The sequence below is a fragment of the Oncorhynchus kisutch genome, linkage group LG10, assembly GCF_002021735.2.
Source record: "Oncorhynchus kisutch isolate 150728-3 linkage group LG10, Okis_V2, whole genome shotgun sequence".
In the NCBI taxonomy this organism is placed as follows: domain Eukaryota; kingdom Metazoa; phylum Chordata; class Actinopteri; order Salmoniformes; family Salmonidae; genus Oncorhynchus; species Oncorhynchus kisutch.
Window position 1 is genome coordinate 47,725,177 of NC_034183.2, and position 17,887 is coordinate 47,743,063.

Sequence of the window (17,887 nt, forward strand, 5' to 3'; positions counted from 1 at the left end):
TGAGATAGAAGCTGTTTTTCAGTCTCTCGGTCCCTGCTTTGATGCACCTGTACTGACCTCGCCTTCTGGATGATAGCGGGGTGAATAAATAGGCAGTGGCTCGGGTGGTTGTTATCCTTGATGATCTTTATGGCCTTCCTGTGACATCGGGTGGTGTAGGTGTCCTGGAGGGCAGGTAGTTTGCCCCCGGTGATGCGTTGTGCAGACCTCACCACCCTCTGGAGAGCCTTACGGTTGTGGGCGGAGCAGTTGCCGTACCAGGCGGTGAAGTTTGTGAGTGCTTTTGGTGACAGGCCGAATTTCTTCAGCCTCCTGAGGTTGAAGAAGCGCTGCTGCGCCTTCTTCACAACGCTGTCTGTGTGGGTGGACCAATTCAGTTTGTCCGTGATGTGTACGCCGAGGAACTTAACTTACTACCCTCTCCACTACTGTCCCGTCGATGTGGATAAGGGTGTGCTCCCTCTGTTTCCTGAAGTACACGATCATCTCCTTTGTTTTGTTGATATTGAGTGTGAGGTTATTTTCCTGACACCACACTCCGAGGGCCCTCACCACCTCCCTGTAGGCCGTCTCGTCGTTGTTGGTAATCAAGCCTACCACTGTAGTGTTGTCAGCAGACTTGATGATTGAGTTTAGAGGTCAATCGATTACGATTTTTCAACGCCGATACCGATTTTATTGGAGAGCCAAAAAAGCTGATACCGATTAATCGGCCAATTTTCTTTTTTACATGTTATTTATTTGTAATAATGACAATTACAACAATACTGAATGAACACTTATTTGAACTTAATATAATACATCAATAAAATGAATTTAGCCTCAAGTAAATAATGAAACATGTTCAATTTGGTTTACATAATGCAAAAACAAAGTGTTGGAGAAGAAAGTAAAAGTGCAATATGTGCTATGAAGCTAACGTTTCAGATCCTTGCTCAGAACATGAGAACATATGAAAGCTGGTGGTTCCTTTTAACATGAGTCTTCAATATCCCGGGTAAGACGTTTTAGGTTGTAGTTATTATAGGAATTATAGGACTATTTCCCTCTATACCATTTGTATTTCATTAACCTTTGACTATTGGATGATCTTATAGGCACTTCAGTATTGCCAGTGTAACAGTATAGCTTCTGTCCCTCTCCTTGCTCCTCTGTGGGGTCGAACCAGCAACACAACGACAACAGCCACCCTCGAAGCATGCAAAGCAAGGGGAACAACTACTAGAAGGCTTAGAGCATGTAATGTTTGAAACTGTATTAGCGTGCGCTAACTAGCTAGCCATTTCACTTCGGTTACACCAGCCTCATCTCGGGAGTTGATAGGCTTGAAGTCATAAACAGCGCAATGCTTGACACACAATGAAGATCTGCTGGCAAAACACACGAAAGTGCTGTTTGAATGAATGCTTCTGCCTACCACCACTCAGTCAGATACTTAGATACTTGTATGCTTGTATGCTCAGTCAGATTAGATTTCTAGCAGGACACGCTAGAAAATATCTAGTAATATCATCAACCATTTGTAGTTAACCAGTGATTATGATTGATTGTTTTTTACAAGATAAGTTTAATGCTAGCTAGCAACTTACCTTGGCTTACTGCATTTGCTTAACACCCAGTCTCCTTGTGGAGTGCAACGAGAGAGAGGCAGGTCGTTATTGCGTTGGACTAGTTAAATGTAAGGTTGCAAGATTGGATCCCCCGAACTGACAAGGAGAAAATCTTGTCTTTCTGCCCCTGAACAAGGCAGTTAACCCACCGTTCCTGGGCCGTCATTGACAATAAGAGTGTGTTCTTAACTGACTTGCCTAGTTAAATAAAGGTGTATAAAAATATATAAAAATCGGTGCCCAAAAATACCAATTTCCGATTGTTATGAAAACCTGAAATCGGCCCTAATTAATCGGCCATTCCGATTAATCGGTCGACCTCTAATTGAGTTGGAGGCGTGCATGGCCACGCAGTCGTGGGTGAACAAGGAATACAGGAGAGTGCTCAGAACACACCCTTGTGGGGCCCCAGTGTTGAGGATCAGCGTGGTGAAGATGTTGTTACCTACCCTCACCACCTGGGGGCGGCCCGTCAGGAAGTCCAGTACCCAGTTGCACAGGGTGGGGTCGAGACCCAGGGTTTGGAGGGTACTATGGTGTTAAATGCTGAGCTGTAGTCGATGAACAGCATTCGCACACAGGTATTCCTCTTGTCCAGATGGGTTAGGGCAGTGTGGTTGCGATTGCGTCGTCTGTGGACCTATTGGGGCGGTAAGCAAATTGTAGTGGGTGTCAGGTAGGGTGGAGGTGACATGGTCCTTGACTAGTCTCTCAAAGCACTTCATGATGACGGAAGTGAGTGCTACGGGGCGGGGTGGTAGTCGTTTAGCTCAGTTACCAGGAAACTACTTCATTCTAAGTAGTATGCTTGTTTGGACATTGGAATAGAGACAAAGGTTATTCTCTTCCAGTTGAAATTGTACTGATAGTTTATATATTCTGCTCTGATCTTGCAGTAAGAAGGAGGGAGGTGCGGTGAAGAACAACCACTCTGCAGCCCTGGGCCCTCAGGCAGTGCTGCAGCCCCCAGCTCTGCAGCCCGTGTCGGGCTTGGGGGAGGGCCTGGAGGATGACCCGGCTGCAGCTGGAGCCCCCGGGGAGAAGGGTAGGCCCATGTCGTATGAGGAGAAGAGGCAGCTGAGTCTGGACATCAACAAGCTGCCCGGCGACAAGCTGGGTCGTGTGGTCCACATCATCCAGTCCAGAGAGCCCTCGCTGAAGAACTCCAACCCCGACGAGATCGAGATAGACTTTGAGACGCTCAAGCCGTCCACGCTGAGAGAGCTGGAGAGATACGTGTCATCGTGCCTCCGCAAGAACAAGAAGAAGGTTCCTGGTGAGTCTCAACATGCGTATCTTTGCCTCCCCCTGTGGCCAAACAGAAACTCCCTAACCTCCTACAAATAATTTGAAATGTAATGATGTTGCGTAATTCATTCAAATCAATCACGAAATTACGGTTACAAAACATGAATAACGAGGTATTGATATCTTTTCCACAGCTTTCCTTTAGCGCCTAGGTCACTTTTTATCATTTTGCCAAGCGGTTTCCTTTAACTTTGTCTTAGCAATGTAGTTTTATGTTGACCTAACATGTTAGTGTGTCTTGAGAAGATGTCGAGTCATGTGCCGCCCTCTCCTATAGTGGCAGAGAAGACCATGGAGGCCATGACTGCCGCCAAGATCAAGGCCAGCTCCTCCTCTGACTCCGACAGCAGCGACTCCAGCTCCTCAGACAGTGATGAGGAGAAGGGTAGGGACATGCATTAAGCCCTTCTCATTTCACTCCTCAAATGTTGTTTTTAAGCCTTTATTATCTTCTTTGGTTTGAAGTGTAACATTGAGGTATTTCGCATGTGCCCCATATTATTTACCTCATGCATATATCATGGTCAATACCTGAATATTTAACAATCTCACATTGTGGCTGTGGTCAACAACAGATTTTTATCACGTATTCAGAATTGATAGACGAAAGCTTAATTCAGTAGTCAGGATCTCCTCTCTGCCTTCTCTTGTCAGGAATCCCTCCTAAACAGAAACAGAAGAAAGGCCATGGGACCAACGAAGGGAAGAAGCCCCATCTCCACCATACCATGTCTGGAGCTGGGCCCCTCCCCCATGGCATCCCTCACCCCCAGGGCCACCCTCACCCCCAGGGCCACCCTCACCCCCAGGGCCACCCTCACCCCCAGGGCCACCCTCACCCCCAGGGCCACCCTCACCCCCAGGGTCCTGTCCTGCAGCCCAGCATCCACCTGAAGCAACAACAGCACCATAACCCCTCCCCCGCCACCTACATGGCCCCTCCCCCGGTAAGATTGATTGATTGAATTTATGAGAACTAAAAGTAGTAGGCTGCCCCAGCCGGAGACATATTTAACAGTCGGAAGTACATGTTCCGTCAGAAAAGTCAGTGCTAGTAGGAAAATACACAAGGATTTATTTAAGATACTTAACATTGCATACATGATCCATTATCCAGGATAAAAACACAAAGCTTGAATGTTTATTTCATATGTGGTTTTAAAGATACGACATGATAGAATGTTATTGTCTGTTTTCATAAAAGCTTATTACAGGACTTAAAAACAGCAGTAAGACGATATAGAAAACATGTAGTGGGGCACTACTCACACACGCAATAACATCTGCTAAATATGTGTATGCGACCAATACGATTTGATTGGATGGGGACTGTACAGTGGGACTTTACAAATGACTAAAAAAGCATTTGAAAAAGTGCAGCAGTGAAGTTCATTGTATGATGGTGCGTGCGTGTGTTTAATGCCTAGGTAACGGTCACGGCGTTGGAGTCCTCCCAGTTGCTGGAGAACACGTTTGATTTGCTGCCCCACTTCGGCCAGCAGCCACTCATGCACCTGTCCCAGCACCACCACTCCTCGTCGCCTGCCTTGCCCCCCCACCTCAACGTTCACTCGGCAGTGGGGCCGGTGTCCCCGGAGACGCACCCCTTTCTCAACCAGCACCCCATCCACCCCAACCCTCCCAACCCTAACCCAGGTAAGTCCCGGCCTCTTCAAGCCAGACCTGCCTGAGGTCAGATAGTCTTTCGTATTTTTTTCTAATACCAATACTATGGTTGATTTGAGCTTGCCTGGCGAAATGGGACCAATGGAAAAGTCTATCATTTGCCAAACCCACCCATCTGGTGCACTGGGCAGGAGCGATCGAACGCAAGATAGGTATTTGAAAGAACAATATTTGAACCCATTCTGCAATAAGCTGGTCTTGGGTTATCTGAAGGCTTCCTAAAAGTTTATTCTAAGAATTTGTTGACCTATGATTAGATTAACTAGGCAGTCCTTTGACTTTTTTCCATTGTGATGTTTCCATCATGACTCTCCTAACCACCTTTTCTCATTATTTCCCTTCCTCCTCTTCACATGTAGCTTTGCACAACGCCTTGCCCCAGCAGCCATCTCGACCCAGCCACAGGGCAGCAGCTCTACCTCCCAAACCCCCGCAGCAGCAGCAACCAGCGACCCAGCCAACCCTACTACTACAACAACAACAACAGCTCCAGCCACAAGCCCCTCCACCCCAGCACCACCTCCAGCCCCACATTCTCCACCCCGCCCCCCCCCAGTCCCTGCAGCAGCGGCCCCTTTCCCCCCCCACCCTCACCCCTCAGGGCCTGATGTCCTCCCTGCCCCCCCAGATGCTCCTGGAGGACGATGAGGAGGTGATTCCGCCCTTACCCCTCAGCCAGGTGCATCTCTACCTGCAACAGCTCCAGCAGGGACAGAGCCAGGGAAGACCTGGCCAACAACCACACAATCCCCAGCAGATCATGCAGTCTCTCCAGATTCGCCAACAACAACAGAACCAGGCTCCCCTACTGCAGTCTGTACAGGTCTGTATTGTGTATACGTTGAGTGTGTAATATAGTTTAGGGCTTTCCCCGACAAAAAAATAATATTGGTCGAATGAATGGTTCTTTCGACCAATCCATTTGTTGAAATGTTTAAACCTACTTTTCCATATATGGGCAGACACAACCTATGTGTTTAAATAAAATCAACTACGTACGCACTGAGCTTGTCTGATACACACGGTTTGATGAGTATAGATGACTGGCGCACGTTGTCTCGCTCTCCTCCCTACTGCAGAGAAAGACAGCACAGCAAGTGTTTATGTGAGCTGTCTGTGCTGAAGCTGCAACATCATTACAGCCATATAGTTTCTTACTTGTTTCTGACAGAAGTTCTGTTACCGAAATCCCAAATTGGTTTAGGAAAAACTTTCCCTATTCCCTCAACCCTTGCTCTCTCTTTACGTGACACATGTAAGCATCGCATGTATGTGACAAATAGGGCCTGACCTATAGCCTATCATAATCACATCAATTCATTGGTTAAAATAAAATAAACGCAGTAATATCGACAGCAAAATGGATGCGGATGATGTGAAAAATAAACTTAAAAATAAACACTAACTGTGCCAGAGACTCTGTTCTAACGAATAATATATAAAGCCTTTATTACAGCAGGCTAAAAACAGTTGCATGCATTTGTGAATTGCGGTTTATTTCTTGTTTAGGTTAGTTATCCAAAGCTCCCTTTTATTTAATTTTAAAACAAAACTGCTTGATTTCATTTCAAAGCATGAATGTCTCGTGTGATGGCATGAACGAATAAATGATTGATTAGACTATATATTAAAATATAGGCCTAAGTAATTTACCGTATTAAGACTGAACAGGACACGCTCTTAGTCCTAAAGCTCGATTGTGGTTGTACAAGGCTACTCTACAAAGCCTTCTAAGGATAACAACATTACTTATTATTATAATAATTGTAATAATAAGGAGAAGGAGATAAAGAAAAAGGAGGGTATAGGAGCGAGAACTACGCACATATTATCCATGACAAACAGGTGCTGTGTTAGATTAAAATTAGATTTTTCTGCCGGTTTGTGACAGCGTAAACACTAAATAAGTAATACCAGTCTGTTCTAACTCAAGAAAATTATAAAGCCTTTATTATAGCAAACATTAAAAAAGCAATTTCACAGATTTGGCTGTTATCAGACATTTTGCCATTTCATGAGACTTGGTGCTCTTGGAATCAGTAGGCTATTAAACACTCAACAGAAGCAAGATCTGTCTTATTTATTTAGATCCAGTACCAGTCAAAAGTTTAGACACACCTACTCATTCAAGGGTTTTTCTTTATTTTTACTATTTTCTACATTGTAGAATAATAGTTAAAACATCAAAACTATGAAATAACAACACATGGAATCATATAGTAACCAAAAAAGTGTTAAACAAATCAAAATATATTTTCGATACTTCAAAGTAGCCACGCTTTGCCTTGATGACAGCTTTGCACAATCTTGGTATTCTCTCAACCAGCTTCACCTGGAATGCTTTTCCAACAGTCTTGAAGGAGTTCCCACAAATGCTGAGCACTTGTTGGCTGCTGTTCCGTCATTATGCGGTTCATCTCATCCCAAACCATCAATTGAGTGATTGTGGAGGCCATGTCATCTGATGCAGCACTCCATCACTCTCCTTCTTGGTCAAACAGCCCTTACACAGCCTGATGGTGGTTGGAACCAAAAATCTCAAATTTGGACTCATCAGACCAAAGGACAGATTTCCACTGGTCGAATGTCCATTGCTCGGGTTTCTTGGCTCAAGAAACATTATTGGTGTACTTTAGTAGTGGTTTCTTTGCAGGAATTTGACCATGAGGGCCAGATTCACGCACTCTGAACAGTTGATGTGTCTCTTACTTGAACTCTGAAGCATGTATTTGGGCTGCAATCTGAGGTGCAGTTACTCTAATGAACTTATCCTCTGCAGCAGAGGTAACTCTGGGTCTTCCTTTCCTGTGGTAGTCAGTTTCATCATAGCGCTTGGTTTTTGCAACTGCACTTGAAGAAACTTTGAAAGTTCTTGATATTTTCCGGATTGACTGACCTTCATGTCTTAAAGTAGCGATGGACTGTCGTTTTTCCTTTGTTATTTAAGCTGTTCTTGCCGTAATATGGACTTGGTCTTTTACCAAATAGGTCTACCTTCTGTATACCAGCCCTACCTTGTCACAGCGCAACTGATTAGTGCAAACGCATTAAGAATAAATTAATTAATTAATTCCACAAATTTGCACACTAGTCCACAATAATGTGCAAAGTTGTCATCAAGGCAAAGGGTGGTTACTTTGAAGAATCAATTATAGTTATTCCAGAGGACGATTCGGGCGGGATGACTTTTTTCCAAACTGCCCCGTAATAATTTTTTCCTGCAATCTGCAGTAGATGTCCTAAATGTCCCCCAGCCTTCAGATGTGAGCTAAACAGTGCACTTGGGTGCGAAAGTGAACTTATCCTTTCCAAAGGTTTAGGTCAGTTGTATGCTGCTTTGCAATCTATTAACGGAAAGGGTTACATTAAATAGGCAAATAATTTTTTTGCTGATGCATTTGGCAATATTCAATCCATTCCTACAAAACATATGAACAAAAGCCTTCACTGTGAACGTTGATACATTCAGGCCCTTCGTATATAGGCTATGCGCAGCACTTCGTTCATTTGATCGAATCAGTTATTGTTTTCTTCCTCAATCCGTGAGCAACACCTGTCAAACAGACATTTCTCTCAAAACACAGGGATGTCGATTCGCAAGGGTCTAGTATTATCAGAAGACCTTGGAGTTCGTCAAAAAACAGTAGGTTATTCTGTCTGGAATTGTTTAAATTATTTTTTTTTTTAATACAATCTGCCTGCAGTGACGCCATTCAACCTTTACATTACATTCAGTCATCTAACAGTCTCCCGTCTAGAGCGACCCACAGGAGGGGTCAAGGACCCCGCCCAAGGGCACGTCGACAGATCTCCCACCAAGTTAAAACACGGACCCGAACCAGCGACCCACTGGCCCAAGACCCCAACCTCCAGGCCACCAACCATCCAAGATCCTCGCAAGAGTTGCCCCTCAACCAACTGAGCCCCCCCGGGAAAAAAATGTAGGGCTTTACCTCTAGGATAGGGGGCAGCGTTCGGAATTTTGGATGAAAAGCATGCCCAAATTCAACTGCCTGCTACTCATCCCCAGGAGATGAGATATGCATATTATTAGTAGATTTGGGTAGAAAACACTCTGAAGTTTCTATAACTGTTTGAATCATGTATGTGAGTAAAAAAACAGAAAGAAAAAAAAACTGAACCCCGCGGAAAACCATTCAGATTTTTTGGGAGGTCACCCTATTTTCAATGAGGTTTCATTGGGAATCCAGATTTCTAAGGGACTTGCTTGCAGTTCCTACCGCTTCCACTGGATGTCACCAGTCTTTAGAAATTGGTTGAGGTTATTCCTTTGTGTATTGAAGAAGCACGGCCATCTTGAACGAGGGTCACTTCATGTGTACTGTTTGATAGAGGCTCGTGACCAGAAAGCATGCTTCAGTTTGTTTTCTTCCTGTATTGAACACAGATCATCCCATCTTCTATTTTATCGATTATTTACTGTAATAAATACAAAGTTGTATTACAAAAGTAGTTTGAAATGTTTTGGCAAAGTTTTACAGGTAACTTTTGAGATATTTTGTAGTCACGTTGCGCAAGTTGGAACCAATGTTTTTCTGGATCAAACGCACCCAAAATGTCCATTTATTTGGCATATATGGACGGAATTAATCGAACAAAAGGACCATTTGTGATGTTTATGGGACATATTGGAGTGCCAACAGAAGAAGCTCGTCAAAGGTAAGGCATGATTTATATTTTTATTTCTGCGTTTTGTGTCGCGCCTGCAGGGTTGAAATGTTTTCTCTCTTTTGTTTATGGAGGTGCTATCCTCAGATAATAGCATCGTTTGCTTTCCCTGAAAAGGCTTTTTGAAATCTGACAAGTTGGCTTCACAACACGTGTAGCTTTAATTTGGTATCTTACATGTGTGATTTCATGAAAGTTAGATTTTTGATTAGGAATTTATTTGAGTTTGGAGCTCTGCATTTTCTCTGGCTTTTGGCCAAGTGGGATGCTACCGTCCCACATATCCCAGAGAGGTTAAGGCAAGGGCTGTTTCCTCATCTATTCTGCTGCTGCCTTTGCTGCATTGTTCTCAATCCCAATATCCCAATATTTGTATTGTGTACGTTGAGTGTGTAATGTACATTGTTTATTTCTTATACCTCACTGTGTGTCTTAGTCAAATTTGCCCTCTGGGACATTAAATTGATCCTATCCTCCTATCCTAGGTCCAGCCCTCCCAACCCTCTCTTCAGCCACCCCAGCTCTCAGTCCAGCTTCCCCAGCCCCAGTCCAAACCCACCCCCCCCCCGCGCCAGGCCCAGCAGATCCTACCCCCGCACCAGGTAGCCCGCCACCTGCAGCAGCATGCACAGATGGGTTACCCCTCCCAGGGGCCTGGGGCGCAGCAGACGGGTCAGTCAGACAGGCACGCCGCTGCAGGGCAACACAAGGGTTCCATGCAGTCCTCCGCCAAAGCACAGCATATCATCCAGCAACACCTCTCCCCTCGACAGATCAAGGCTGATCCATACAACAGCGGTGAGACTCAAGTGTTGATTGAGTGATTAAATTGGTTGATTGATCAATTTATTGGAAGACCTCAGATCTCACAAAACCTGGAAGTGTGTTTTGTCTCAGGAACTACATTACTGTAACATAGCAATCTATACAGCGTGACTGCAAAAGAGACCATTTAGAACGTTGTGTGTTTCGGTATGTTAGGACACTGCTGTAGGATTTGAATCCGACTAAATAGTGTTTCTAATCATGCCCTGTTCTGCCTACAGGGCACCTGAGGGAGAACCCCTCCCCCATCATGATGCATTCCCCCCACCTCCCCCAGTATCCCCCCATAACGCACCAGTCTCCGCCACACAACCTGCAGCCCAAGAAAGTGAGTATTGTGTGTGTGTCGGTCTCTATTTCTGTCAGTCTGCATCTGGATCTGTTTAGAAAACGTGCATTCAAATAATATTTGTTTTCTCTCAAGTACTATAGTGCTTCACTGGATTGTTTGAGCTTGCCTGGCACAATGGAGTTAATAGACCAGTCCTAAATAAAGTGCGCTCCAGGCCGGCTCAATCAAAAGTTGAACATATTTAAATGAAAACAAATACTATTTGAATCCCTGGTCTTGTCTGGTTGTGCCTTGTGAAGTTCGATAGAGCCTCTGTGTGGGGAATGTACGCGTTAACCTATTTCTATGTGCTTGTTGAAGGGACAGCAAGCATTTAAGCCACAATCTTAAGTCTGTTTTTTAATGGGTGAATATCATTCATCGAAACGACCATTGAACAGCAGAACATCTTCCAGAATGTGCCTTTAACCCAGTCCGGCTTTGTGCTGTGTGTTGAAGGAGCAGCGTGCGCCCCCGGCCCTGGTAGGCTTGAAAGAAGAGAAGTTGCCTCCCTCTCCAGTGATGAGAGGAGGAGAGCCTTTCAGCCCAGCCATGAGACAAGACCCTCACAAACACATAGATTGCCACAGCAAGCCCTCTCTACCAGGTCACACACAGCAGAGTGAGTACACCTGTGGGGGGGATCCTTGCTGACACAAGGGAAAAAATATATTTTGGGGTTTAGGGTTAGTATTATGGTTAGATTTAGGGTTAGGGAAAATAGGATAGGAATCAATTCTTTGGTCCCCACAACGATAGCAAAACAAAACTGTGTGTGTGTGTGTGTTAGGGCTGGGCGTTATACTGTATTTTACTATATACTGGTATTTATGCACTGACCGGTTTGGGTTTTTACTTTAACTTCTATAATGGCATTTCAATGTTTGGTATGTTAAATGTGATACGCCACTCCGCCGTGTGTAACGTCCTCTTTTATAGTTTACTCCGCTACTTGAGTCGTTGCTCTCACTCTCTCACCAAGCCCCGCCCCCTGTCAATCAAGTAGCGCAGTTAATGCTTCGACCATGAGACTGCATAGTCAATGCAGCAGATACAACAAGGTGTCGAATGACAACAAAGCTCCTTTCCACTTTGCTTATTAATATAAATCCACAAAGGTAAAAGTAATAGTAAACATTTAATGTAGCCAAAGATTATAGGGTCCCCTGGAAAACACTGACCAACACTTTGGTTGTCTACTCTGTCACAAATAACTCTTTGGCATTTTCATTCGTTATGTCAAACACTGTATTCTAACTATAGAATAATAATAATCATTATATTTCCATGATTACAACCGTTCAAAGTGTTTTGATCTAAATCGCAAGTTAACATTTGGTTAAAAACAAGGCCTAGATGTATTGCCCATATCGTGCAGCCCTATGTGGCAGTGTGGAAATTATCTCAAATGAGAGCAGGAAATTCACTCGGAAAAAGTTGGATTTAAACAGTACAAAACTATCAGAATGGAGAAAGCCACATTAAAAACACTTAGAATATATGTTGCCACCCTAGGGTCATGCACTACTCATAAAGCAAATTTAGAACTTATATGATTCAAAAACATCAAATCGTGTCAAATACCTTGGCCATATTGCCCAGCCCTAGTGTGTATGATTTTATATGGGGGGTGTACTGTGTATGGAAGAACAATATTTGGGAATAGTGTTCATCTACAGACAAACACGTAAGAATAAACGTGGTTGTGTGTGGTGCACAGCAAATGAGTGCATATGTGTTTCTTTTTTGACCATGTTCTGTATTCCTTGTATGTGTTTATGTGCATCAGATGTAAAGTCGATGGACAGCTCTCGGCCAGTCATTCGTTCCTCAGAGCCCAGCGGTCCTCCCTCCTCCTCCTCCCTGCCAGACAAGGACAAGTTCAAACAGGAGCCCAAAACGCCCGTTGCGCCCAAAAAGGTACAGGTGGGTGGAAGACCAAGCAGCACGTTGCCATACACACATACACCTTATTATAAACATATGGGGCGGCAGGTAGCCTAGCAGTTAAGAGCGTTGGGCCAGTATCCGAAAGGTCACTGGTTCGATTCCCAGAGCTGACTAGGTGAAAAATCTGCCATCCCCTTGAGCAAGGTACTTAACCCTAATTGCTCATGTAAGTCGCTCATGGCACCGTTTTTTGTCAAGCTCAACAGTTTCCCGTGTGTATCAAGCTGTTCCTAATGTTTGGTATACTCTGTATATTATCTCTTATAATGAGAATACCGTCCTAGCCAAACTATTGAAATGAGTGGCTATGTGATAAGTCGACCCCTTGTTCAGTCATGATCAAATACTAACGTATCTGCTCTTCCTCAATCCCCTTCCCTCGCGCTCATCTGTCTATCTGTGTCTGTCTCACTCTCCGTCTATCTTTCCATCGGTCAGGATGTGAAACTGAAGAACATGGGTTCGTGGGCCAGCCTGGCCCAGAAGCCCACGTCAGCGCCCTTGTCTGCAGTGAAGTCGTCTAGCGACAGCTTCGAGCAGTTCCGCCGGGCCGCCCGGGAGAAAGAGGAGAGAGAAAAGGCTCTTAAGGCCCAGGCAGAGCAGGCTGAGAGGGACAAACTGCGCCGGGAGCAGGAGAAACTACGGTGAGGATCAACCCCAAAGTTTTTCAACCCTGCATTCAATGTTTCTCTGTGTATTTCAACATCGATGTTTGACAATACATTTTCTGTGTGTGTGTGTGAGCCAGCTAAATTTGTCAAATGAAGTTTCACTTTGCTGTTCTATGAGTCTTGCGGGTCTGGGATTGTCGACAGAAAGAACATACCATGTTCGCTACCAAGCTTCGCGAAACTCATTCCTTTTCTCTCAATTCTCATTCCTTTTCTCTCTATGAATGAACAAAATATGTCAAATTGAAGCACTTTGCTTTTCTATGAGTAAGTCTTGGTCGTCAAAGAGAACGTTTGCTATAAAGCCTTTGGGGAAACTCACTCCTCTGACTCTCTCTCTCTCAGTGGTCGTGACAGGGATGATGAGGATATCCTGGAGCCTCAGCAGCAGTCGAGGAGAGTTCATGAGGAGCCTCGAAGCAGACGTCTGGAGCAGCAGCAACACATCCAGGCCCCCCAACCCCAGCAGCAACCCCAGGCACCAGCCCCCCAGGCCCAGCCCGCTGCCCTCCCCCAGCCCCCACAGGCCCCCACGCCGCCCCAGCCCTCAGCCCAGGACCAGCAGAGGGAGCTAGCGCGACGCCGCGAGCAGGAGAGGAGGAGGAGAGAAGCGGTGAGACAAGTTTCCCATATATTTGGCAGGGCTGGGAAGTACCAGGGTCCTCACGATATGTTATCACGATACTTATTGTTGCGATTCCATGGTCCAAACATTGCTCACCATATATCTGCTGTAGATAGACGAGAGAGCCACGAAAAAAATGTTTTGATCATTCATGGAAACAAGTGGAACCAAGTGCAAATTGGTTCCATATTTAAAAAGACTATTGCATGTCTTTGTCCTATCTCATGTATTGCATTTTGTAAAACATATATATATATATATATATATATATATATATATATATATTTTACACATCCATGCTTTTCTTTTTGGGAATTGACAGGAGGGGAGAAGCACAAGCAATGTCAGAGTTTATGTTATGATCAATCTCCATTCTATGTTCAATCTCTCAGCTCTTCTGACACCTCAATCTCTCCTCTCCTATCTACAGATGGCGGCAACCATTGACATGAATTTCCAAAGCGACCTGATGGCTATCTTTGAGGAGAACTTGTTCTGATGACGAGAGAACCCCCAGAATCTTAAAGTTGCAAAAAGAACACATAATGGAATAATGATTATGGAATGGAACATTTCTTATGAAATGGAATCTTCTGTATGACATCACAGATGGTGGGGGGGGGTAAATGAACCAAGATACAGGACGTGAATTAAACAATCCCCCCGCAGAGCAGAGAGGGTGATCTTCAGCTGGACTGGCCCAGACTGGCGAGATGCTACTGGGCTGTTACCTGCTCTGCTATGCAGCCTCTTTGGAAGTAAGATGCCACATTGAAGGAGCAACATAAACAGGATATTTTCAACCACGTTTGGTGTCATTTCTCTGGGGATTTGACCCTTGTTGTTGCACCTGGCAACAAGACATGAGGGAAAGGACTCCTGGTGGTCATGTAATGTCACACCTGTTTGATACTTTCACATGGGACAGAGCAAAGGAGAACAATGTTGTAAATGGAAGTTAAAGATGATAACAGAAAAACACAGTAACGGTGACATGCTCTGAGAAACAAAGTACTGATGCGTATGTACAGGCCGAGACGAGGCGCTCATATAGACTGCCAAGACAGACGTCTTTCTGATAAGAGGAGAGGCAGAATAAGTATTTTTATGTGATCTGCTTTTCGTTTTGTTATAGAAAGAACACATGAAAGGAAATGGTGGGGACATGTGTGTGTATAGAGGGGGAGGGAATTTAACTTCTGACATTTTTGTCAGGAGAGGAGGTACAGTACAGCTTTGCCTTCTGCCTCACTCCTGTCCATTGTCCACACACACACACACACAGACAGTACATAGGCCTATCTCTCCCTTGCCTGGGCATACGAACAAATCCGTAACAACAAAGTATGGGACAGTCCACCGGCAGCGGGAGGGAGAAAGTGGATTTCTTTTTTCATTATGTAGGATCTACTGTAAAGAGGTATTTTCTTATTCTATGATTACTGTTTATTTGTTTGTTTTTATATATTTTTTTGTTTTTACCCCTCCCTCCCCAACACACTTCCCCCACCGTCTATGCCAAACAACCATTACCTTTTTTAATGCTGAACTCCTCCCACTTCTCCTTTTTTTTTTTATGCTTCTTTGTTCAAATAAAGTTTTTGTTTTTTTAATAATATATAAATAGATTTTTTTCCCCTTGTCCTCTTCACCCCTCTTCAAACAAAGCATTTAGGTCGTTTTTTTAAGAGGATAAAACCTAATATATGCATTATTCCATCAAGTGTTAATTAATTAAAGAACCATTTGAAGTTGTCATATTTCATGTTTTCTTCCTCATCTGAAGCTGGAGCAAAACATTCTGATCAGTACTAGAGGCAGAGGCTCAGTCCCAAATGGCACCTGATTTCCCTACATAGTGCACTAGTTTAGTAGTGCGCTAAACAGAGAATAGGCTCCCATTTGGGATGAAGTCAGAGTCCAGCTGTTTCTAGAGCTATGTCTTGGTTGGTTTGACTCCGCGTTCACCATCACTGTAACACCTTATTGTGTATTATTGCTCTTAGAGACAGCTAGGAAAGTAGTCATTAATTATAATGGCATTTTCCTCTTTGTAGCTGATTCACAAACTATTGAACCAGAGAATCCAATAACTATTACTGAACTGTTTGATTTATAAACTGTTGATTCCTCCCTGTTCCTTGCTCGTATATATTGTCCTGGAATTTGCGTAGTTAAAATGAAAATGTTACTTTATCCACACTAGCATACTACTTTTAAAAAAATATTTAAAAAACAGCAATGTATTGGTCATGCAATATAAGTGGTGTGCTGGTATGGTTATTAGAACATATCCAAAGGGTTCTAATCTGGTAGTGAGCCCACCACTCTACTTTATGTCATTTGGGGACAAGGAATGGGATGAGGCGCAAACCTCAAAACATAATTAGTTCTAACAGCAACTTTATTGGGCTCTTATAAGAACAGATGAGACACTACTCATCGATGTAGTTCCATGATGCTGCATTACTTTTGACCAGGGTACTGTAGTGTACTATATAGGAAATAGGGTGCCGTTTGGGATGTACCTCCACCCTCCAGACTTTACTAATGCAGAGACTAAAAGAGAGCTCCACCTCCTGGCTAGTCTGTGCGAGAGTCTTGCTGTTAATATTATGACTACAATTAATCAGAGGGAAACTTTTAGCTGTACAAATTTGAGAAATAAGGAAATTGCATAAAATATGACGACATATGTTCTAGAAAACCCTACAAAAACAGCTCTGATTTCTGTAATTTTTCTTGTTCGATTCTAGTGGATACATGTGAGTTCTAATTCTGTTGGCGTCACAGGTCGAGGGTCACGACGAGTTGACCTCTGACCCGGTCCTCTGCGTTTTCTCTTATGGTGTAATTCTCCAGTGCCTGTATTGTTCTAGGATTCTAGTTGGCATATATTACACTTGGGGTGGATACAGAAGGGGAGGTGTAATATTTGATGGGGAGGGAGATTTAGGATAAGCTTGTGTAAAAAGTCAAAGTAAAAGTCAGCATTTTATATTTGACCCAATTAACGATATTCAGGTTTAAATCTAGTTTTAGCTGGACTTCTGTGGTATGAGTGTACACTTGACTCAACTACTTTATCATTTTCAATCAGTACACTTTTAAGTAGACATGTCTCTGTGCCGCGCAACTTTAGCATTTGTGTGTCAGAATGTTTGTGTGGATGAGTGTGTATGTATGATTTTAGTATGTGGCGCAGGGACACGTGTCCCTTTGTAGAAAAGCATTTTAAACGGGGATGAAGATTAATATACAAAATGCTACAAGAGAACGAGTTTCTTGGCTAAAGTCAGTCATTTGGATGAATTCCACCATATATGAATAGCCTACATATAATTTTGTTTTGTTAGACAAGTTATGAAAAAGTCATACTTTTTCATTCCTTCAAGCCTTTTATTAATTCCTTAATTTTATCCCCATGGTAACTGATGGAAGTTATGTGCCATAGATATGGATTCTTCAGAATGTGCTCAGCAGAGTTTGCTTTATTCAGGTATTTTATTTTGTGTTACATTTTTGGTCTTGTTTTTGGGGGGGGGGGTTTGTGTAACATTTTCCTTGATTTATTGTTTGGTATGTGAGTGGTCTGTCGGTCAATGATTAAATCTGTTATGATCATGGAGTAAACTCATCTCTTTTATAGAAAATAAAAAATAAACAAAATGTTGGTCTTTTTTTATTACATTGGATTATGGTAATAACTCTGGACTGGTTTCCTTAGTGAAGTCCTACATTTGGTTCTGTGATGTTGGACTAGAGCACAATGTAGTACAGTACTGGTGCAATCTATCTGTAAAACTAGCCCATGCTGTCTTTAGGGATACAAACTTTTGAGAGTTAGAGATTGGAGGAATAGTGAAGCTTCCCATTTGTAGCATGTACAGTGCCTTCAGAAAGTATAAATACCAGGACAACATTTTTTTAATGCTTTGACACATTTTTTGCAGTATTTTACTTCAGTGCCTTGTTGCAAACAGGATGCATGTTTTGGAATATTTTTTATTCTGTACAGGCTTCCTCCTTTTCACCCTGTCATTTAGGTTAGTATTGTGGAGTAACTACAATGGTGATCCATCCTCAGTTTTCTATCACAGCCATTAAAGTCACCATTGGCCTCATGGTGAAATTTCTGTGTGGTTTCCTTCTTCTTCGGCAACTGAGTTAGGAAAGATGGCTGTATCTTTGT

The 17,887-nt window shown here is 43.4% G+C and overlaps 1 protein-coding gene across 12 annotated transcripts in view; it reads left to right on the top strand.

Moving 5' to 3' along the window:
• LOC109897251 (bromodomain-containing protein 4) overlaps nucleotides 1–17,364 on the top strand; it is a 55,690-nt gene extending 38,326 nt beyond the window's left edge. For 9 of the 12 annotated variants that reach the window (XM_031833821.1, XM_031833824.1, XM_031833825.1 and 6 more), the window contains 12 exons: nucleotides 2,507–2,886; nucleotides 3,196–3,303; nucleotides 3,573–3,865; nucleotides 4,346–4,574; nucleotides 4,964–5,427; nucleotides 9,779–10,091; nucleotides 10,340–10,446; nucleotides 10,909–11,071; nucleotides 12,239–12,375; nucleotides 12,838–13,043; nucleotides 13,416–13,683; nucleotides 14,126–17,364. In XM_031833821.1, the coding sequence (XP_031689681.1) occupies nucleotides 2,507–2,886; nucleotides 3,196–3,303; nucleotides 3,573–3,865; nucleotides 4,346–4,574; nucleotides 4,964–5,427; nucleotides 9,779–10,091; nucleotides 10,340–10,446; nucleotides 10,909–11,071; nucleotides 12,239–12,375; nucleotides 12,838–13,043; nucleotides 13,416–13,683; nucleotides 14,126–14,194 (2,737 nt within the window). In that variant the 3' untranslated portion in view covers nucleotides 14,195–17,364. The remainder of the gene's footprint in view (nucleotides 1–2,506; nucleotides 2,887–3,195; nucleotides 3,304–3,572; nucleotides 3,866–4,345; nucleotides 4,575–4,963; nucleotides 5,428–9,778; nucleotides 10,092–10,339; nucleotides 10,447–10,908; nucleotides 11,072–12,238; nucleotides 12,376–12,837; nucleotides 13,044–13,415; nucleotides 13,684–14,125) is intronic. The other 3 variants (XM_031833819.1, XM_031833818.1, XM_031833820.1) reach the window with 3 other exon arrangements.
• The last annotated feature ends 523 nt before the right edge of the window (nucleotides 17,365–17,887 follow it).